Source organism: Alexandromys fortis, unplaced genomic scaffold (assembly GCF_014885135.2).
Source record: "Alexandromys fortis isolate MF-2015 unplaced genomic scaffold, M_Fortis_MF-2015_v1.1 scaffold_69, whole genome shotgun sequence".
Classification (NCBI taxonomy): Eukaryota; Metazoa; Chordata; class Mammalia; order Rodentia; family Cricetidae; genus Alexandromys; species Alexandromys fortis.
In genome coordinates, this window is record NW_026067951.1 from 7,016,955 (window position 1) to 7,041,620 (window position 24,666).

The 24,666-nt window shown below is 41.6% G+C and overlaps 1 protein-coding gene across 1 annotated transcript in view; it reads right to left on the minus strand.

Moving 5' to 3' along the window:
* Taf3 (TATA-box binding protein associated factor 3) overlaps positions 1 to 23,182 on the minus strand; it is a 147,841-nt gene extending 124,659 nt beyond the window's left edge. Inside the window, exons 1-2 of the mRNA XM_050150507.1 lie at positions 22,826 to 23,182; positions 18,498 to 18,740 (exon numbers count right to left, since the gene is read on the minus strand). Of these exons, the coding sequence (XP_050006464.1) occupies positions 18,498 to 18,740; positions 22,826 to 22,991 (409 nt within the window). The 5' untranslated portion in view covers positions 22,992 to 23,182. The remainder of the gene's footprint in view (positions 1 to 18,497; positions 18,741 to 22,825) is intronic.
* Positions 23,183 to 24,666: the final 1,484 nt, after the last annotated feature.

Sequence of the window (24,666 nt, forward strand, 5' to 3'; positions counted from 1 at the left end):
AAAAAAAAAAAAAAAAAAAAAAAAAAAAAAAAAAAAAAAAAAAAAAAAAAAAAACCTAGGAAATGAGCACATGGCTTTTGGAATAGACTTGTCACTTCACAAAAGACTCAGGCACAAGTTGTTCAGTGGAGAGCATTTTTGGCTTCACTTTAAATCCCTTTTGAAAAAACTGAGTAACAGCCTGGGGTGAGGAGGTGGTAGTGCACACTCTTAATCGCAGCACTCAGAGGGCAGAGGCAGATGGGTCTCTCTGAGCTCAAGGCTGAAGGCCAGCCTGGTCTGCAAGAGCTAGTTCCAGGACAGGTTCCAAAGCTACAGAGAAACCCTGTCTTGAAAACAAAACAAAACAAAAAACACAAACTGAGTAACGGTTTTTCTCAGGTGTTTGTCTACTGTAAAATGTGCGATCCCCGGGGTGTTCTGGGACAGTCTATGACTCAGTTGCATCAATAAAGCTGCCACCGCCAGGCTTGCAGTCCCCTCACCAATGGTGCATTGGGAACTCCGTGACAGAGGAAGTCCCAGTTCTACAATGATGGCCTTCCAGTAGAGGCTTGAAATTGGCCATGGGGTGGAGTGGGAGGAATCACAAACCACAGAAACGTCAACTCCTATGCTGACTCTGAAAACTTCAAGAAACTTGAAGAAACACGGAAAATGTAGACTAACTGAAGTGTGCTGTGTGTCCACAGCTGCTCCACTGAGGAGACATGCTTCTAGCATTCTCAGACTAGAGATGATAGAGAGCCACTCACTCACACCAGAACAAATAAGTGAAGTTCAAATAATATACAAGACATCAAACAGACTCAGGCCAAAATGACCCAATCTGGCAGTACCAATAATGGTATGTTACAGACCTGAGAGCTCAGTACAACTTAACTGAATTAACCAAACTTATATATCTTCCCATGTCCAGCACAACAGTGGACACACAGAGCTAACTGTCTGAGCCACACGTTTCCTTCTAATTATTTACTGTGGCAGCTTAAGGCCACTGTTCTCCAGAAATCAACAGCAAATTTTTTTTAATATTTATTTATTTATTATGTATACAATATTCTGTCTGTATGTATGTCTGCAGGCCAGAAGAGGGCACCAGACCTCATTCCAGATGGTTGTGAGCCACCATGTGGTTGCCGGGAATTGAACTCAGGACCTTTGGAAGAGCAGCCGGTGCTCTTAACCACTGAGCCATCTCTCCAGCCCTCAACAGCAAATTTTAAATACAAATTATGGGGTTTGGAGAGATGTCTCATTAGTTAAGAGCAGTTGCTCTTCTTGCATATGGTCTGGGTCTGGTTTCCAGTGTCCACATAATGGCTCATAACCATTTCTACTACTAATTCCAGGGAAACTGACACCCTCTTCTAGCCTCTGTAGAACCAGGCATGTATATCCTACAATACATACACATATGTAGGCAAAACATCCAAACATATAAAAGAAAATTAAAAATCTTTAAAGACACAAACTATGAATATATGCAATATTCACTATTGACAGGAATTTCTTTGAGCTCCTAGCTATCCCTTCTGAGTTTTATATATGGTATATTGTTTGTGTTTTAATAAATAAGCTTGCCTAAAGATCAGTGCAAAGACAATGGTGGCACACACCTTTAATCCCAGCAGCCTCTAGTCATAGAGGCTGGATGGTGGTGATGCACACCTTTAATCCTAGCACTAGAGAGGAATATGAAATGGGAGGAGACAGCTCTCGGCTCAGTGTCAATCTGAGGATCCATGGAGGCAGGGTCACCCATTTTCAGTCTGAGACAGAGGTAAGAGCCAGTGACTGCTTTGCTTTTTCTGATTTTCAGATTGAACCCCAATATCTGTCTCTGGGTTTCTATTATTCATGCTACATACTTGCTTCTTGTAAAACCAATGGTTCCTTCTGCTTACGCAGTTTCCAATTCCCCATTCAGGGGGCAAAGTCATTTATTTTAGCAATAGAATCAGTTACTGGATTCACTTGCTAGATGACAGTTCAAGTTTAGCAACTGCTTTGGGACATGGCACTATGCACACATGCTATTAACATTTTAGTTACATAAAGGATTCATAGAACATAATTTAAAAATATAGTACTATTTGTCATAAATTACCCCATATATGCAACTGATTGTTACAGAATATTTTGGCTGATATTTGCCAAGATTATGTATCAGTAGCCTACTATGTTTCCAACTGATGAATGAATGTAGTTCTGGCACAGATGTTGGTTTAACCCAGAGAAGCAAGCTTTGACTTAGAGGTCCAGATGGTAACTATCATAGGCTTATGGGACTCAGTATCTGTCCCACTCTTCCTGACTGCCGAGGCAGCATCAAGGCTGCCACAGACAAAATGTACACAAACAGACAGAGCTGAGCTCTAATAAAGTTCAATCTACTGAACCAGGCACACCTCTGATTGAATTGGAAGCAAAATTAAGAACGGTTTATGTCAGTGTTCCACTCAAGATAAATGATGGGAACAGTGTCTTTGCTGCAGAACGCCGAAAGGAAATTCCTCGTAACTTACAACCAAAGAATTGAAGAAAGGACTCATTCTGGAGCCCAATATGCATTTTCAATATTTTCACCATCACTTTCTCATATCACGACAACCAGTAAAACAATAATCAAGCTATGGTGTGGAGCACTTGCTCACTTCCACTGTGGCCAGTTTCACCCTGAGGTAAGGTGAGCAATTGAGAGCAGTTATGTAGCATTCTCACCAAACAGTATGGCAAGCTTTAGTAGAAACAAACTAAGATGTGATTGGTTTTGAGTATCTTGCTTTTAGTGTAACTTATTTAAGTTTATATGATTTTTAATGAACACTGTGTTTCACAACCAACCCACACACTTTCTGAAATCTTGATGGTATTCTTCATAGAACAGAGAGCCTCTATATGTGAGTAGGAACCAGCTTCTGCAGACCACAAGCCCCATATGCCAGAGTCAGGACAATCTAAACATCAGTAATAACTGTGCTGTCCTGACACCCACCAAATTTCTTTTTCCTTTTTCTTTTCATTTTATTTTCTGAAATAGGCTATCTTTATGTAGCCCAGGTATACTGGAACCAGGTTAGCTAGCCTTGAAATCAGGAGCGCTGCCTCCCTCTGTCTCTTTAGTGCTGGAATTAAAGGAATGTGCCATCATAACCAGCTCCCATAAAATGTCTTTAAATCCATAGATTAGAATGATTTAAAAAAACAACAACAACAACAACACGTGCCTGCTGTTCTTGCAGGTCAGAGAAGGGGGTCCGATCTGCTGAAACTAGAGTTATGGATGATTGTGAACCACCTTGTGGATAATGGGAACTGAACCCAGGTCCTCTGCATGAGCAACACATGCTGTTAACTACTGAGCCATCTCTCCAGCCCCCAATGTAATTTTAATTAACTCTTGTTCCCCATACCTTTTTTCTTTTTCCTTTATATGTTCTTCCTTTTTCCTACTGCATTTATTGTAAATATGCTATATAATTTGTTATATGCTTATTATTTCCTGTTTGTTCCACCCATTAAAGTGTAAACACAAAAGTGGGGTTTTTTATGTTTTTGTACAAATTACTTTTGTATTTTCTGAGTTTGCAACAGTATTTGATACATAAAATCAGGGGGAAAAAACACGCTGTAGGACCCCAGTTTAGAGAGAGAGAGAGAGAGAGAGAGAGAGAGAGAGAGAGAGAGAGAGAGAGAGAGAGAGAGAGAATAAACACCTCTTCTTCAGCAGTACAAAAGAATACCTGAGGCAGACCGGCTTTGTAAAGAAGAGGCTTGCTGCCGGGCGATGGTGGCGCACGCCTTTAATCCCAGCACTCAGAAGGCAGAGGCAGGCGGATGTCTGTGAGTTCGAGACCAGCCTGGTCTACAGAGCTAGTTCCAGGACAGGCTCCAAAGCCACAGAGAAACCCTGTCTCAAAAAACCAAAAAAAAAAAAAAAAGAGGCTTGCTCAGTTCACAGTTTCTAGAGGTTCAGGTTCCAGATAAGGCATGGGTGGAGAAGAACTTGGGGAGTACTTGTTCTGACTCTGCTGAGTATCCTAACAGCAGCTGATGTCACAACAGTAGGAGCCCATGTGGGAGGAAGCTATTTTATCTTTATGTTCTGAGATTGCATCTCACATTGTAGTTCAGGCTAGCATCAAAATCATGATTCTGCTGCCTCATCCTCCTGGGTGGTGGGATATAGGTGTAGAATACCAAGCCCAGAAGAGAGTTACAACTTGAAATAGGAGGCTATAACTGGATTCAGCAGCCAGCTTCATTCCTAACAACTCACTCAGAAGAGCTTAAGATCCCAAAAGAGCTAACTCTATTCCTTCTGAGGGCAATATCCCAAATCAATTAAAGAACTCTCACTAGCCCCATCTCTTAAGATCCCGCATCACTACACTGGGAACCAAGCTTTCAACCCACAAACATTTTGTGTATGTGAGGGGGAAAGACACATTCAAACCACAGCCTACCATAAGATGAATACCTGCAAAGAACCTCGAGACACTTCACTGACATACAAGTCTGGGAAAACTGGGAACAAAGTTAAACTTTTCCCTCCAAGACAGGGTCTTACAGTATAGCCTTAGCTATTTCAGAATTCACTCTGTAGACCAGGCTGGCCTCAAACTCACAGAGATCAGTCTGCCTCTGCCTCCCAGTGCTGGTATCAAAGACTTGAGCCATCACCACCCAGCTAAACCTTTATCTCTAAATATTACAAAATATACTGCAAGGCTGGTTTGTGTTATCATGTGCATTAGCATCAGGCTTAGTTTTATGTGTGCTGTGGATTTTGCCTCCCATAAATTGACAAGAGGAGTTTTTCATCAGTACAGAATGAAGGGAGGGAGAGCAGCACTTCCTCACTCGGGAAAGGTAACCAGAAGATTTCTACCTTTAATACACACATCACCAAGGACAGAAAAACACTGAGTGCTGCTGCTGACTGAACAACTCACCCTGCGCTGGCTAGCAGGGTGCAATGAGGAGATGATGGGGCTCCACACTTGAAGTGAGACCTGCAGCTGTTTCTCCAATGGATCTCTTAACCACTCCTGTAGACCCTGGTCCATTCCACACGCTTTACTCATGAATATCACTCATAGGAACAAATTCTAACTACAAAAATGAGCCAGGATATAAGAAAAAAGGGTTTCGGAGCTAAACTGCTTCAATTCAAACCTCAGATTCCCCCACCAGTTACTAAGGTATAACCTTAAAAGGTATCATCCCTACACCACATTTTGCTCACCTATAAAATAAAACTGTAGTAGTTTTCTTCCCAGTTACTGTTAGAAAATACAAAAGAAACTACAATGTGAAAGAGTTTATTTTTAGCTCAAAGGACAGTCCGCAGTGACAGATGTCTTGGGGAACTGGCCACACTGAATCTGCTCAAGATGACCCAGTGTTTGTCTCCCTCCCTTTCAGTCAGTCCAGCCCAAGAATCAGTCCTACCCACTATGAAGAGGCCCTTCCCACATCAACACAGGCAAAGTAATCGCCCATGTACATGCCCAAAGGCCCACTGCTCAGGTGACTCTAGACACTGTGGAGTTGACAATTAACACATTATCACAAACGTGGTAACATTTACTTTTAAATGGCTATTACAAAGAACAAATGATTTTGTGTGAGCCAAGCTTGGTGGCACAGGTCAGTAATCCTAGCTATTCAGGAGACTATGCAGGAGGGTTATAAATTTAAGGCCTGCGTGAGCTGTAGAGTGAGGTCAAAGCCAACCTTGGTAAGTTAGTAAGAGACTATCTCAAAACAAAATATAAATGAGCTAATGGTTCAGTGGATAAAAAGAGCTTGCCATACAATCGCGAGGCCCTGAGTTAGAATCCCAGAACCCATGTAACAGCTGAATATGGTGGGGACATCATTTGAGCGCTCCCACAGCAAGATGAGACACACACAGCAGGATGTCCGGAGGTGCTTCTTTCATTCCCAGAAGTAAACATATTTCATTCCCAGAAGCGAACAGGAAGAGATCCTGTCTCAAACAGGTAGAAAGCAGAGATTGACTCCTGAGGCTGCGCGCTCTCTCTCCCTCTCTCCCTCTCTCCCTCCCTCCCTCCCTCCTTCCCTCTCTCCCTCCCTCCCTCTCTCTCTCTCTCTCTCTCTCTCTCTCTCTCTCTCTCTCTCTCACACACACACACACACNTCTCTCTCTCTCTCTCTCTCTCTCTCTCTCTCTCACACACACACACACACACACACACACACACACACACACATACACACACACACACACACACAGATACACACACACAGATACACACACACGAGGGTTGGGGATAGCTCGCAGTAGTAGAGTATGGCCCTGCATGCAAGCAGCCTTAGGTGTAATTCCTCATCAGGTGTGATGAAGTTCTATTTCAGCTGCTGTAGAAGGTTCAGGAAAGACTCCCAGCGCTGTGTATGAGGAGGGTGAGTTTTACTGAATTTTTAAATAGGGAAAAAGTAAATACAGATAAAATAAGTAAATGAAGGGTTAATGTGCAGAAACCCTTAGATGCATTTATGGTACTTCACTCAGGGGCACACAGATGCTGTTGTTTTTTTTTATTTTTATTTAAAAGTTTTCTTTTCATTTTACATACCAAGATCACTGTTCCCCCTCCCCTCTTCCCTCCTCCATCTCCCTACCCAGTCCCCCAAACACTCCTCAGAAAGGGTAAGGCCTCCCATGGGGAGTCAACAAAGTCTGGCATATCAAGTTGAGGCAGGACCAAGCCCCTCCTACAACCCTGGGCTCCAAAAAGCCAGTGCAGTCACTGGAGATAAACCCTGCTCTCACTGCCAGTGTCCCCACAAACTGCCCAAGTCACACAACTGTCACCCACATTCAGAGGACCTAGTTCGGTCCTATACAGGTTCCCCAGCTGTCAGTCCAGAGTCAGTGAGCTCCCATTAGCTCAGGTCAGCTGTCTCTGTGGTCCCCAACAGATGCTGTTTTTACAGATAACATTTCTTCAAACCCAGAATCCAGCCTCTTGCCCCTCGAGGTCTAAATCTAACCCACCATGTTTTATTCTTGTTACTACTAAGACACAGAAAGAGAAAATTGAAAAGGAAAGGCTTTAAAAGAACTCTGCTATGAAACATTTGTTGAAAACTACAAACAAGTTCGCTAACAGACTGCATTTTTGTGGGCTTGCCGACCCTGGATATTAACAAGGAGAACTGTTGAATGCGCCACATAGACATGGAAAGGTACAGAACTGAACGGCATTCATTTTCCCACAGTATTTTCTATAACACCACAGAGACAGTCAAGCTATCCCTTCCTTCTCAACAAAGCCAGCTTTAATAAAAATGCATGCACCAACAACTTCATTTGAACTTGAAGAAATCCTTCGAATGCGAAACTAAGTCCATCCCTGTTTCATATTTAATTTGCAACAGGATATCTGGCAGTTGTCAAGGGGCCTGGCAAGGCTTGTTAGCTGGTGACTGGATGCCTGCTGAGATGGGCTCCACACACAGGTAGTACTCAATTGTAGACAAAATCTTCTGACCTACCTCTCATGCTTCTTTAAAGTTAATCTGAACACACTGTGCATGAAAGGAAATGAGAAATGAGCTTTTCTCCTTTACCACGGTGCTGGGACTTCCTGAGTTTTCATTCCACTGACAACTGCTCCAGAGCTACCTTTTTTTTTTTTTTTCTGTTCCCAGTTGTGTCTGTCAGCCACAATTAGGGCTGGACACCGAAGAGAGGTGCTAAATTGCAACAATACCATTAGATCTGACAAGTCTGGTTTTTCCTTTCTCACTTTAACCCTCCCTATGTTAGGAAACACAGTCCTTGCCATTTAGCAAACGGATCTGATGTAATCTTTACATTTTAAAATTCATTTTGTGTATAATTTATAGAAGCATGTATAAAAGACAAAGAAAACAATTTTATTAGAGATTTTACTACAAGGCTGGAAAGGGATGGCCCAATGGTTAAGAGCACTTGCTGCTCTTGTGGGGGACCACAGTTCAGTTCTCAGCATCGTTATAAGGCAACTGATAATAGCCTGTAACTTCAGCTCCAGGAGATCCAACGCCCTCTTCAGATCTCAAAGTGTACCTGTGCACACCTGTGCACACACACAATATTTTTAAAAATCAACAAAATAATGTTTTACTATAAAATATATTAACCATTACTATGTAAATACTGCTGTATAAAATATTTTCATACTGTTACATACCTTTCCAAAGAAAGAAAATTTAGGTTCTTGTCCTAAGAGTCTTCCTGTATTATAAAATCTTTCTTGATGAATGATAAGACAGACTATACTTGTATGTTCCTACAAATAAAAAATTTTTTTTAAAAATGGCTGTGTATAGGGCCAATTGGGATAGATGAGACACTGTCTCATGAGAAAAAAGAAAAGAAAAAACATAAAAGCAGAAAACGTCAATAAATCATCTACTAAATCAGAAGGCTCAGCTGAGGATGAAATGAATGAATACCGTGTGTTAATGGAGCTGTGACTGTTTCACACAGGGATGGCCTGTCGTGTGGCCATTTACAATAGTGGCTGGAGAGACTATCTAGCAACACAAAATCATATTCTTTACCTGTATCTTAGAGACCTCTCAACCTTCACTTTAAATCTGCGTGGCTAATTCCTTAGGTATATATGCTCAAATATTTACTAAGTAAGCATGCCAGACAAAATTACTCAACATACTTGCGTAACTCCATAATATTACATATCTCAAACACAATCTTACATCTACAGCTGATCATGACTAACTGGTCCACTTCAGTCCATTTTATACATTTACCGTAAACCTAGGACTCACAACTGCCCAGCAGCCAGAAAATAGTCAGTGGCTAGTACAGAATAGGTGTGAAGTAATCACATGGAAAATGCAGCATGTAAAATCATATATGCTAAGCTACACTAAAATGGGCACTGCACACACATGTGTATGTAAACTTATAGACGTATAGAGGACCTCAAAGACATTACAATTACATCAGTGGCCACAATTCTAGCCAGGGTCAGGGGTATTAAATTTTTCATTAGTTCCTACATTTTAAGTTAAAGCTTGAAACACAAATGACCCTGTCTCCAAAAATGTTTACTCTAGGTTACCAGGGGGAAAAAGAGACTTTGACATGCATTTAGTGAGAGCACTGGAATGTGGCCCAATCCCACATTTATTGTGGCTCTGTAAACTGACACAACTCTTTTTGAAACCAGAGTATAAGATGTGCCAAAAATCATAAACATGTTTATACCTTTGACCCAAGAACTCCTGAGAATTTGTCACAAGGAAATAATATGAAAGAAGAATGTACACGAGGAGCTATGCTGTGAAGTCGAGACATTTTAAAATAAGGAAAATGCCCAACGATATGAGACTAGCTACGTAAATCAGGGTATATTGTTCAAAATGCACAAAAAATAAAGGAATACATGGACACAATAAACACCACACGTATGTGGAATCTATGAAGGGAAGAGACACGGCTCCAGTCACTCAAATACTCTGTCATACAGCAGGAAAGAGGAGCTGCATAAATAAGGAAGTCTGCTGCTTTAGCATAGAGGAAATGAGTCTAATGTGTCCTTTGCTGGAACTTGGGTGATAATGTTTAAAAATAAGGCATATAAGAAACAGAAGAAAACAATGGATAGTAATTTTAAGCTTTGGAAAGGCAACTTGACTTCTGAAAGGACGAGGAATCTGTTCTAGATGCAGATGTTTCCTCAAGGTGAACATAAATTCAACAGATTTACATGTCATCATCCCAGCAAAACTCCAAAGAGCTAAGTGGGAAAATGGAAATAAGGTCTAAAAAGCCGTGAATAAACAGCTGACGCTACTTGTACTCACAATCTCTAAAACATTCTGGCCTTTGATAGGATACTCATTGATACTAACGAGGAGCTAAGAAAGGAAAGGGTGCCACCTACTGAACTGCAGTCACCGCCACACTAGAAAAGGGCTTATCTTCTTCCTTACACTACAGTGCAGTACAGCTCCAATGAGAACAAAACAAGTAAGAATATTACTAGCAGTATCAGTACATACCTAAACTTTATATTTTGTACATATAACATTTTATTAAAAATTGTTAGTTGAGCCTGGCAGTGGTGGCACACACCTTTAATCCCAGTACAAGGGGAGGAAGAGGCTGGTGAATCTCTATGAGCTCGAAGCCAGCCTTGTCAACAGAGCAAGTTCCAGGCATCCAGGGCTACATAGAGAAACACAGTCTCAAAAAAACAAAAACAAAAATATCAAACAAATACACAAACAAACAAAAATTGTTAGTTGTTAGTTGAAACTAAGTCTGATGAAATGAGGGGAAAGTGTGTACCTTACACATAGGGTATTGTAATATACAATGCACCAACTGCCAAAATTTAATTAGCACCATAACAAAACTTGTCATAGAGTGAAATAAAGCAAGAACAACAAAGAGAGACAGAAAGAGAGAGGCAAAGACAGAGTACAGCAGGGACAAGAGGAGAGGCACAGAGCAAGAAGCATTACCCATTTCCCTCCTATGGTAAAATAAGATGTAAATTATATTTAAATATTTCTAAATAAAAATATCTTAACTATATTCTTGGGTTTCAAAAAACTAAAAAATATAAAAGAAACAATTCCTAAAAATAAGCCTATTATTACAAATCAGTGAAAAGCAAATATGGAAAGTAAAAATACATTTGCACAGTTCTCCATTTTTCTTACAGGACTAACTACCTTCCCAAGACCAAGTCACTCTCTGGTCTGTGGAAGTGGAAGTGCAAAGAAGCTTCTGTGGAAGAGATGAAGTAGAATTCCCTTAGGCAGAATGCAGAGGAACCCCCCAAGCAGAAGCAAACTAAGCCCTACTATGTGCTTCATTTACACGGTGTTGTTATTACCGGGTTAGAAAGACTCAGGGGGAGACTAATCACAGATATACTTGCTGCATTGTAGTCTTGAAGCTATGTGCTATGTAAATCATCATACCCACTATAGATTTTCAGGGAAAATAATGTAAATGGGAGTCTATTTTCAGAAAAACACACTCAAGACCTACAGTAAGATAACCTATGTCATTCAATTAAAATCCCAAGAAAGTAATTATCCCCCAATTTACCAGATCAAATAATTTTCCCAGTTCTATCATAATTATTTCCATTTACCAGGTCTATCATATTTGAGAGAGAAAAAACAATGACTTTGCACTGTCCTGTTGCAATAAATACTAAGCCATCAATCAGGACGGCAAATATCACGTGGCAACAGCAGATACTATAGCATCAGATGCAAATGTAGTTAGGTAACTTGAAACTTTAACCCCCAAACCTCAAGATTAACACCTAATCTTCTGTAACAAAACTGACTTCAGACTTTTAGCGATTTCTGCTTATGAACTGAAAGAGCCAGACCCAGTGGCATACGCCAGTGTCCTAGTACTCAGGCAACAGAGGTAGAAAGATTGCAAGTTCAGGCTAGCCTTGGTTACATGGTGAGACCCTACCTCAGAAAAACAACAGAAACAATGTGAGGTCACTGTCCTCCAGTGAGAGCAGGGCCATCTTTAAATACTTCACTAAACCAAGAGATGAATGAGAGAAGCTGGGTCCCAGTGGATGTCTGGCACATGGAAGACAGTCAGTCGTCCAGATCTTCACCCATCTGCAGTACAGCAAGCATATCTGCTGTTCATAACACCTTTGCCTGCTTTGGGCCCAAGGTCCTTGGCATATTGCATAATCTTAAACTCTATCTGACTCCTATCTTTACAAAAAGCATAAAAGGTGTCAGAATATCCTCTTACTGTAAACTTGAATTCAACATCTGGCCAAGTTCTTTAAGGTCTGGGCAGTTACATATCTGATCACCCACAGTCTCCAACTATAAAATCCTGGCTCTCCTGTGTAGTGAATTCTCTAGAATAATTCTATAACCAAATCGTATTTATGAAACATCCTCCAACTGTGCTCTTTCCTATGATCATTCTCCTTTCCTAGGATAGCTAAAAGGAGGTCTAGTAGGTCTTTAGGGGTAGGTACCACATCCCTGGATGCCTCCCCACTCAACAATACCAGCATTTACCAACTGAACCATCTTACCCCACACACTTTAAAAAACAAAATCCATCCATATCCTTCATCTTTATTGTTCACTAAGTTAAAAAACCCAATGTTTACAGTTTGGGCACAAACTTTGCTTTCCATCAATGGTTCCAAATTATAATTTCACGTAATACGTAGACTTTAATCTTTTAAGAGCACTAGAAAAGCTAACTTGAAGGGAAAGGAAAGATCCAGGTAAAAACCTGGGAAACAGGAATGGAAGTTACAATATTTGGGGGCATTACACAAAAGCAACAGAAGAGGGCGCACTGTGAAGCTGGAGAAACTACCTTGAACCTCCTAGAAGGTCACCAAAGCTATAGGCAGTCTTGACAAACAATGGTTCAGCTTAGGATTTTTGGAAGTGATGATGGCAAAGGAGGCATTGTACTTTGAGGTTTAGATGTTCAGTACTTTCTTCAGATGCTGGGCAAAGTCAAGAAGTCCCACGCCCAGGTCACTGAGTAAACAGGGAATTTTCTTCAGGAGCTCTGAGACTATACATACATTTTAATTTATGATATGTTCAAGTTATAATATGTTCATGAGATTATAATATGTTCATGAGTTATAATATGTTCACAGTAATTCAAAGGCATATCTGTAGCCACATTTAGAATTGTTTAAGCAAAAGGTGATTAAATACCAAAAACAACACCTCTACTCAAACAACAGACACTCAAAAAATGGCCAACAAGATGGAAAGCATAAGAAAGCAGCTCGATGACCTGGCAGTGTACACACAGCACAGCTTTCTCTACATGTGGATACGACAGTGTGTGCAAACAAAACAATACAGAATGTATTTACCTGCTTTAGTAATCATAAATGTCAGATATAAGAAATGAGCAATTATAGAATATTCTAATGCTATGATCTTCATTATCCCTGAGAACTGGGACTGTTAGTTTAGATAAAACACATATTGATATAACATACAAAGTAAAATCCCTATAGTTTTGATCTTGAACTAGAGATATCTGTATGACTGCAATGGGTATCTCTAAGAGATACATGGATATTAACATATACATTTAAATGTGCTCAACATCATTAATCTTTAAGGAAATACAAACTGAACTCACATTATCTCACACTAGTTAAGAAAGGCTATTACTAGACAGATAGTGCAAAGGTGTGGCAATGATGTGTGAGGAGGCAACTCTTATACACTGTTAGTGGGGACTCCTTAGACCTGGAGCTCAAGACCAGCCTAGGCAATGAAGAGAGACCCTATCTCAAATAAGAAAGTAAAACAGAGCTCAGAAGTTAAGGCCACTTGCATTCACATAGCAGCTTATAACTGTTCATATCCCTAGCTCCAAGGAATCTGGTGACATCTATAGGGACTGGGCACTCATGCATACATACACACAGGCAGTAAACACCCATACACATAAAATAAAAATTAAAATAAATAAATGTAGCAGTTCCCTTTTAAATGTTTTGACTTCTTTTTTCTTTCTTTTTTCTCCCCCAACCCTTGGTTTTTTGAAACAGGTTCTCTGGGTAGCCCTGGCTGTCCTGAAATTCACTGTAGACCAGACTGACCTTGAACTCAAAGATCTGCCTGGGTCTGCCTCCCAAGTGCTGGGACTAAAGGCATGATGCACCACCATCAGTTAAATTTATGGTTTCTAATGAAAAAAAATTTAAGTGAGTTCATTTTGCTTCAAATAATCCAGAAAAGAAACTCCAATGTTTCTTTTTTACTCATGTATTTTCACTACTTACTCTAAAACTGATATTTTAACTAAAGTTATTTGGCAGCATTTAAATACGATAACCATAACTTTATAAGAATTTTATTACATGGCCAGTGGTAACTCACCTTTAATCCCATTACTTGGGAGGCAAAGGCAAGCAGATCTCTGTGAGTTCAATGCCAGCCTGGTCTACAAGAGCTAGTTCTAGGACAGATTCCAAAGAAACCCTGTCTCAAAAAGCAAACAAGCAAACAAAAAAAGAATTTTATGACATCAAATAAAAATAAAGGAAAACAAATCCATGTTTTCCTGGGTCCAAATTTCTTGCTTCTTATTCATTTGTTCTAACGACTATGCTATACCTTAGTCTCATAAATCCAGTTCTCCCCCCTCCCCTTTGTTTTTTCGAGACAGGATTTCTCGTATAGCTCTGGCTGTCTTAGAAGTCATACAGATCCGCCAGCCTCCGCCTCCTGAGTGATAGTATTAAAGGTGTGTACCATCACTGCCCTGCATAAATCCAATTCTTTTTTTTTTTGCCAAATTCTTTTTATTTCTTAATTCCTTTTTAATTTTTATTTTTTATTGAGCTATACATTTCTCTCCCCTCCCCTCCTTTCCTTTCCCTCCCCTTCTACCCACTCCTGTGACCCCAATGCTCCCAATTTGCTCAGGAGATGTCTTTTTCTCCTTCCTATGTAGATCCATGTATGTCTCTCTTAGGGTCCTCTTTGTTGTCTAGGTTCTCTAGGGTTGTGGATAAGTCCAATTCTTAAAAGAGCCCTTCCTCCTTAAATTATAAAGCAACTTAACTATTAAGTAGGCAGTCTTATGGGTAGTAGATAAGAAAACTGCAAAAATGTTCAATTTAGAAAGTTTAAAAGGTATAATGAACGTGGGCTTAAGTTTTGAAGCTAAAAAAGATACCTGCAATCCCAGTGCCAGAGAAAGTTGTTTACCAGTTTAAGGCCAGCCTGGGCTACATACTGAAGCCCATGCTTACTTGGGCTATAGTATAACAACCCTAACTATATCAAAGAAAACAGGAAAGACCAACCCCCAAAACAAACAAACAAAGCAACTACACAGAGGGAGGGAGTGGGTCGGTGGACAATTCCAGATCAGCCACATGCCATGCACATGACAATATATGTAAAATCTTGGTTGTTAACTTAGCCTCTATCTTATTCACTAATATAACACTCACGATCACACCATTTTAAAAACCAATGATGAGCCAGGCGGTGGTGGCACACACCTTTAATCCCAGCACTGCAGAGGCAGAGGCAGGTGGATCTCTGAGTTTAAGGCTAAATAAATAAATAAAGAGAAATAGAGAGAAATTTTTTAAAAATTGATGTACTGATTACTAATATATTAGTATCCTTTTTTAAGTTTCTTCCTCTCCTTGTTCCTTCTCAGCATTTGAGTTTCATCCATGTTTTCAGAACACAAGTACAAATTTTGGGTACTACTAAGTACACTAGGAAATAAAAACTTCACAGAAATACATGGGTTCATTTTCACAAGATGAAAGGACATGTCAAGGATTCTTGGTACTATCTTCACAAAGATATCTTGGATATTTAAGTAACCACATTTATTGACACCAATAATAAAGAAATTCCAGGACCACCAGACTCAGCCTTTAGGAGACAATAGAATTCTAGTCAATCCAATTATTATCTGGTCACTGTCCCACCCCAAAATCCTTCATTAATATTAGTATTTAAATGCACTAGTTACATTTTAAAAGTAAATAATTTCCGTTTAAAGCAGATATAACAAAAGTAGCTTTCTAAGGTAAAAAAAAAATTATCACTAAACAATAAAGGGTTTAAAAAGAACTGCATCGAAGTAAGATTTTCCCAACAGTAAATAAAGGTCATAAACACAGATGATCAGAGGCAGAGATGAGTAGCATGCTCATTGGCAGTGGCGGAGGTATAGCCTAGACTCACAGTCTGAGAGAACAGCGCTGGCGCAGAGGGAAGAGAGCAGGGACTTCTGAGAGGTCTGGCAGGACAGATGATGCCTCGTTCCATCACAAACACCCACCGGTGGATCTACCACTCTCAGCCCTGTACCACTAACTCCTGACTCTGGTCAGTATCCTCTACAAGATTTTTTTTTTCCCCAAGATCTTGAAGAGAAAGTGCTGAGCTAGTAAGCAAAGTCTGTCTCATAACAGGCTCAGACCAGAGAATGATGATAACTTTAAAAGTTACAGTGAAGGGGAGACAGACGGTCCAGCAGTAGGCGTGCTTGCTGGGCAGGAATGAGTACCTAAGCCTGGATACCCAGCACCCTGTAAAACGCTAGGTAAAACATGCACACCGGTAACCCTAGTACTATGGGCTGCAGGGGAAAAAAGAGGATCACTGGCCGGTCAGGCCAGCCAAAACCCAGCAAACTCCGGTTCAGTGTAAAGCCATGCCTCAGTAAGGGAATAAGGCAGACACTGAAAAGCAGGACATCTGACATCTTCCTCTGGCTTCCTCAGGCATGCACATGCCCACACCCCAATTCCAACCATATTCACATTCATCACACCACCTCCCAAGAAATGAAAGCTTACGCCAAGTACTTTCCTTGTCTACCATGATTGACTGCCAATATGAATGGGCTTTGTTTTCAGAACAACGCATTACAGCCCCAGTACTTCTCAGGGGAACACACTGCACACTAGAGCCGGGGCCTAGCAGCAACCCATCAGTCCACAAGAAGCTCTACAATTCCAATGCTTGTCCAGTTTTCAGATAGGCAGCATGACCACATGAATTGTAAAACATCTTACTCCAAGCTCAAGCCTAGTCCATGAAACAAGCACCTAATACTTCAAAGGCTAGGGGAACAAGAGATATACAAATCAAACTGTAAGAAACTGCAGCTTTGGCCATTCCTGGCTGGAAGGTAAATGACGCCAGCTGCTTTGGAAAAATAATATGGTTTCTCAAAAACGAGATATACACTAGAGTAGCAGAGATGGCTCAGCAGGTTAGGGAGCTAGTTGTTAAGCCTGATGACCTGGCTTTGATGCCCAGGACCCACAAAACTGAAGGAAAGAACCAATACTGATCTCTACACACATACTGTGGTCTCTCTCTCTCTCTCTCTCTCTCTCTCTCTCTCTCTCTCTCTCACACACACACACACACACACACACACACAAATAAAATATAATAAAGTAAAACTTAACATGTGGATGGGTTGCTCAGCGGAGAAGCATGTGCAAACTCCAGCACTCAACCAAGCAAGATTCTGTATTCTATATTTCATTCAAACACAGCATGTCCATTTCTGGGTGTACACACAAGAAATCTGAAGGCACGGACATAGACAAGGATTTATACTCCATGCTCACATGGTCCTAACAGCCTTACTCACAGAAAGCAGAGGTAAAAACAACCGAGTTCTATTAAGGTGCTGAAATATACGTGGAATATGCAAATGTCACACCACCCAGCCTTAAAAACAGGATAATCCACCAGGCATGGTGGTGCCTAACTTTAATCCCAGCACTCCAGAAGGCGGAGATAGAAGGATCTCTGAGTCCAAGTTCAGCCTGGTCTACACAGTGAGTTCCAGGACAGCCAGAGCTATGTCTCAATAAGCAAAAGCAAAAACAAAACAAACAGGACAATTTTAACCCATGACCACTGGAGACAAAGCGTAAAGACATTATGCTATGTGATAGGCCACTCACAAAGTATAAACACTGCATGAGTCCATGCATAGGACATTTAACCACTTCTAGTGGTATAGTTCTGTGGGTACCGAGTATATTCACATTCTCATGAAACCATCACCACCATCAATCTCTACAACGTATTGTCTTCCCAAACACAGACTGTTCTCATTAAACATAAATCACCATTCCTCACTTCCCCCAACCTTAGTAAATATGATTCAGTTTCTGTCTCTGTGAATCTGTTTAGCCTGTAAACCAACTAGCCTTCCTTCCAGCCAGTCAGCTGCCTGCCTGCCTGCCTTCTTTTCTTTGAGACAGGGTCTCACATAGGCCTCGCTGGCCTTAACTCACCACGTAGCCTCGGATGACCTTGAATTTCTGTTCCTCCTTCTTTTACCTCCCGAGTACTGGCATTACAAGCACGTGCCATCACACCTGATCTTATACAGCACTTGGGGTTGAACTCAAAGCTTCCTATACAAGAAAGCACTCTACCAACTGAGCTACAGCTCCATCCTCTGTATAACCAAAAGTTCTAAATGGCCCAGAGGAAATTATTTCTACTCATCCTGAGGGGGAAAAAAAAAGAACAAAACAAGAGAGCCAGGCCTCATATCAGCAAGTGCTCACAATGTACTCATTATCCCCATGCATACAGTGGTGCATTCAGCTCTGCAGTAATCAAATAACGGGAGGAGAGGAGATACCTAAGTTTCTTTTTTGTTTCAAAGGTCTTCTAACTTGTGTAATACATGTACCAAGAAGATTCTGTGTGGTCACACTCTGTTCTCGCCTATCTACACGTTACAAAGGACCTTGATCACGCCATGACTGCCTGATAACACCAGCCGCAAGCGTGTCCAGTAAAGGGTTAGAATAATGTGTAAATCACTTTAAAACACAGAGACTGAACTTGTAGGATGTCCGTCCTAGTAGAGTATGAGAAGGTAAGGAGACGAAAACCCCATCAAAGCAGTCACTAATGCAGGACGATTAAAGGGCACAAACCTTCTTGAGAAGACACAATGGGCGGCAGGTAATCGGGAATGTAGTCTTTTCTTTCCTCTGCATCTTTACTTCCGGGTTGAGGAAACTGAAGGACATTGTTCTTGCTAACAGGAAATGAAGGAATTTGATGTGGGAAGGTGACAGGTTCAATATTATGAATATAGTCCTCTAGTTCATGCAGATTAACCCCCATAAGTTGGAAAGCTTCACCAACATCATCCAAAATGGGGTCTGTTCGGCCATCTGAAACAAAGTCAAAAACAAATCATATCACTGGAAAGAAAATCCACGATTATTTTCAAAATATTAAAAATATATATAAATACACAGTTTGAAATGAAATATATTACTTATTTAAACCCTAGTTACAGGAAAAAAAATTTTAGATTTTAAACAGAATATCACATTGTTTAAATAATACAAAGCTGACTGCCAAGCATGTTACACACCTTTAGTCCCAGCACTCAAGAGACAGGCAGAGCTCGGTGAGTTTGAGGCCAACCTTGTATACATAACAAATTCAAGGACAGCCAGAGGTATGTAGAGAACTGCCCTATATGCCCCCCTCCCAAAAAAACAAACAAATAAAACAGAAAAACCCAAATACTTTCAGTGATGCACAAAAAAGAAAAATAATACTCATTCTTCTCTTACTAAATAATAAACATGCATTTCACTTCTTCTCATTAAAGTCTTTGGTGTAAAAACAGAACCATCTTAAATTCTACATGTCTCATAGTCTCAGTATAAAGAAATTCTGTTGCTCTCCTGACCCCCTTTTCTTGCCAAAGAGTTCAGATAATTTTTTTTTCCTCAACGCTGTATTTTTACTATAACTCTTATCAGTAAAAAATGGTCTCCTGCCTACCAGGTGTGCATGCCTTTAAACCCAGCACTAGAGACAGAGGCAGGTAGATCTCTGAGTTTAAAACTAGCCTGGTCTACAGAGCGAGTTTCATTAAGAGACAGGGCTACACAGAGAAACCCTGCCTCAAAAAACCAAACAGAAGAATGGTCTCCTTTATCCTCAGAAGACATTACAGCAACCCCAGTGGATTCTGGAACCATGAACAGTACCAAAGTCATGTAAACTACAGTTTTTGCCTATGTATAGCTTAACTATGTTAGATTTTAATTTATACATTAGTCACAATGGAACATTATAACCAATGCCAAAACAGAAAAATTGTGATATACTTTTTAAAGTGATTTAAGATTTATGAATTGCTTATTTTTATAATGTAATATCCATGACTAGGGTAGCTAAAAAGTTATTATGATGTGGCTCAACATGAGTGATTTGTTGAGACAAGCTCTAGATATAGTATTCACTGACACAGAATTCATTATGTAGCACAGGTCAGTCTCAAACTCACAGTGATCCTCCTGTCTCAACCTTCTGGGTGCACAGGAGTGAACCAAAGCTCACGGGAGCTTTGGAAGGTAAAAGGAAGATAAAGCAGGGCTGTGGCTTCAAGTGCTACTGACTTGACATGTCACTGGCAGAACAACTTTCTTAGAATACCCTTTCCCAGGGCACAGACTGATCGTATTCATATTCTGCATAAATTCTAATGTTCTAACCGATTGTAGCACACTGACTGTATTTGTATTACCCTAAGGTGGGGCCAAAATAATATAGACACTCAGGAAATAGTTGTCCAGTAAATGAATGAATCGTCTACAACCCTACAATCTGTAACTGTCTACTTAAATAAGCATTTCTAACAAGTCACCAAACCCAAATGGAAAATAATGAACCTGACAATCATATTCTCATAAAGGAGGGGAGTCTGGAGGGATGAGGAAAACTATTTAGAAAAAAAAAGGGTATTTAAGAAAATGGTTCACATCAGATGTCATAGCCCAGGCCTTTAATACCAGCACTTATGAGGCAGAAACAAGTGGATCTCTGTGAGTTTGAAGCCAGTCTGGTCTACAAAGAGTTCTGGGACAGTTGAGACTATGTAGAAAGAACCTGTCACAAAAATAAAACACAATAGAAAAAGAAAAAGGTTCACAGTAAAGCACAATGATCCCTTGGCCACTTTGGAAAGCTTAAATTCATGACTACTTTGACATAAACGGTAACTATGTATTCAGGGGATATTTTGAAAACCAAAAAGGTACACAGCATTTAGCTCAAGAACTAGGTAACAAAATATAATTTATTTTAAACATAACAGTAACAATATACTCAAGATCTGTGGAAGAGGGTCTTGAAGGCAAAGAAGCAAAGGCTAGAAAATCATTCTGCATGGCATATTTTTAAGGTGCCAATGAATGAATGCCACTGTGGAATTCCCTGGGCAGGAAAATAAGCACTCCAAAACAATGCATTTTAGGAACTCATTCAGTAAGTAGCTACTATTTGTAGACTATCCATTCATTTACTAGACAACTGTTTCCTGAATTTCTATACTATTTTGGCCACACCCTAGGTTAATACTAATACAATCAGGATGCTCCAATCAGCACATTAGATACTTATGCAAAGTATGAATATAATTTATTTGTCTCCTGGGACAGGGTACATACACACACACACACACACACACACACACACACACACAATTAGAAAGCAAGATGACAAACAGCGCATGAGAAACATGCAGAGAATTATGACAGCTGATAACACAAATTCCCCAGAGCAAGTGATAAGTAAATCTCAAAATGTAAGTGGTACTGCTGGTGGACCAGAAGGACAGTCAGTAAAACAAGGCATGAATGGGAGTGGGGAGCTTCAAATGTGTTGGAAAAGGCAGGCACCACAGCATGGTTGCAGATTAGTAGTTAGGCTGACAGAAGATAAGAAAAAAATACGAGCTCACAAAAGGGAACTGTGCATTGCTAAGATTTTTAGAAGGTAGCAAATGGAACATGATCAAAATACTTTTTAAAGGATGATTGACAGGATGTGATTTTTATCATGGTCAGGATCTGATTTATGTTGGGATCTGGGTTTTTTTTTTTTTGTTTTTTTTTTTTGGTTTTTTTTCGAGACAGGATTTCTCTGTGGCTTTGGACCCTGTCCTGGAACTAGCTCTGTAGACCAGGCTGGTCTCGAACTCACAGAGATCCACCTGCCTCTGCCTCCCGAGTGCTGGGATTAAAGGCCTGCGCCACCATTGCCCGGCTTGGGATCTGGTTATTTTGACAGGAATGACATTTGGAGTCTTAAAAGCATAAAGAGTCTATAGGTCTTAATTTAGCAGACCAAAGTACTTTATAAAACACATTAGTTCTACAACTTACTACCTTAAAAGCTGTATGTGGGCTGAGTGGTGATAGCGCATGCCTTTAATCCCAGCACTTGGGAGGCAAAGGCAGGTGAATCTCTGTAAATTTGAGGTCAGCCTGGTCTACAGAGCTAGTCCCAGGACAGTCAAGCCTACACTGAGAAACCCTGTCTCGAAACCGCTGCGTCCCCTACCCCCATCATATCACGCAATTTAAATGAATGGTGTAACTCCCAATACAACACACACAAACACAAACACACACGCATGACTTCACACTTCAATAAAAATGATCTGCAGTTTCTTAGAGACGTTTACAATTATTAAATACTCCCCGGCTAAAGATACTATTGGGCATTCAGTTAAAAGCCCTGATGACCGGGGAAACCTTGCAAATCACCTATAATAGCTCCCCCTCACACTTGGCTCAATACTGTGACATAAAGGCATAAAGGAGGGACTCCGTGCGTAACTAAGATGCTAGTCAAAGTTATTCAGCGACATCGACAAAGCTGGCCTTGAAAAGTAGCCAGCGGAGATGCTGTCTGTGAAACGAACAGATGAGAGAAAACGAGAGGCGACGACCCTGACATAGCAGAGCTGTCAACGAGTCTATAGTTAGGAGCTCCAGAATGGCCAGCCTTGTAAGAAACGGCCGGTAGACGGAGCGCCTGTGACAAGTACTTGTAGTAGTTTGCGGGCATGGGAGGCAGAAGACCAAGGTGAGCGAGGTGGAGAGCATTCTGGGGTGGCTCTGGCCGCAGCTGACCCGAGACAATGAGAGAGCGCGCAGCACCATGGCAGGACCAGGAGAGGTGAGTGGGTGTAGAGATGCAAGCAGGGACCCTGCTTCCCGGCTGGTGGCGGGAAGTTAGCGGATGAGGAAGAGGCACTTAAAGGATGACTAGAGTTCGCAGGAGACAGTGGAAGCCCAGGACCATCGGAGTCTTAGAGGATCGCCTGTCCCGAAGCCGGATTCGGAACGCCACCCCTGGAGGGGACGCCCAAAGGGGGCCGAGGGGGGAAGCGGAGGTGTCACTCGTGACCGGCTTGGAGGCAGCCCTCCCGCAAGCCAGCCCCAGTACTCACAGAGTTCAGAGTAGCGATGGCAGCCTCGGCCCAGCTGCTGCAGATAGCGCTGCAGGACGTCGGTGAGGAGGTGGCAGGCACTGAGCTGCACCGAGTCCCAGCCCAGCGCCTGGCAGATCTGCGCCACCGAGACCCTCAACAACGACCTGGAGTAACTCTCGCACATCCCGCTGCGTGAACGCCACCGCAGCCCTTTGCTGCCACTGCTCTCCAGCCCCGCCGCCTCGTCTCAGCAGAGCCCCCGATTCATTCTCTGGGGGCCCCGCGCCGGGGAAATCGTCCCCTCTCCGGCCCCGGGCGACCACCTCAAAGCCTCAGCAGCACGGAGCGCGCCAGCCTGAGAGCCGCCATTTTGGACTCGCTCCGCCTCTCGCTGGACTGCCGCCGGGGCGAGGCAGCACAAGCAGAATGCCGAGAGGGAGGAGGCGCAGGCTCCGCCCCGTGGGAGCGGAGCGATAGTCTCGAGATCGACGCTAGGGCCTGGACGGCCTGGAAGCCGGCCGGAAGCCGAGCGACTGGGCGCAGGTGGAGTCAGCGCCTCCCTGACAACAGGTGTCACGGTCCTTCTCTCCTGGGTGGCAACGTCGGTGTGTCCACGGGCAGACCGGGGAGACGCTGCGCGACCCTGGACTAGGAAAGAATTAGCATTAATAATGTTGGTAGAGATTTAAATGTGAAACGAGAGAACTGGGAGTTTAACCTCCTTCCTAGAATGAGGATTTGATTAAGTCTTCCTTTTCCAAAATAAATAAAAATACATACATACATGCATGCATGCATACAAACATACACACACATATATACATACATGCATGCATGCATACATAATAGGATGTAAAATAATATCCAAAATGAAACAGAATAAAAGACAATGATCGCTTGCCACTCTGAAGTTTGAATGAAATGCAAGGTGTTCACTCAAGAGGCTGAGGCCGATGAATCATATTAGAGCGTAACCTGAGCCACCGAGAAAGACTTCATCTCCAAAAAGCAAAATTAATAAACTGAAGTTGTTCAATGCTCTTCATGAGAGAGCTGGAATTAAGGGGAATGTGCTCAATTCATGGGAACCGACTTGCCCCCAAAGTAGTAAGCAAAATAAATACATACCATTTTAGTGCAGGTTTCTGTTCTTTCTTTTAAAATAGCTAAGCTCTCGTTCACAGTGTGCTACAGAGGTTGAGCACTCATTTAAACCCTTGAGATTGGCTGTGTCCAGAGAATGATTGTCTTGCCTTCCTCAGAACCTTCCCCCAGCTCTAGCAGATTTTTGCCTGGATGTTTGTAACTTGCCAGAAACTGAGATGTTTTGATAAAATGGCTTGGTTTAAATATTGAGGGTTTTTTTCACCTTTGTCTCTCAATTTTGTTATGTTATCAGGACTGTCACTAAATTCCCAGGCTGAACTGATCCTTTCACATCTGCCTCCATGACAGCTGGAACTTCAGGTGTCTGCTCATGGACCCTGGTTACCGGGAATGCAATATAAAAGTTCCAGTTTGGCCGGGCAATGGTGGCGCACGCCTTTAATCCCAGCACTCGGGAGGCAGAGACAGGCGGATCTCTGTGAGTTCGAGACCAGCCTGATCTACAGAGCTAGTGTTAGGACAAGCTCCAAAGCCACAGAGAAACCCTGTCTCGAAAACAAAAACAAAAAAAAACAAAACAAAAAAAAAAAAGTTCCAGTTTGTGCCAGGCAGTGGTGGCACATGCCTTTAATCCCAGCACTTGGGGAGGCAAAGACAAGTGGATCTTTGTGAGTTCAAGGCCAGCCTGGTCTATAAGAGCTAGTTCCAGGACAGGATCCAAAGCTACAGAGAAACCCTGTCTCAAAAAAGAA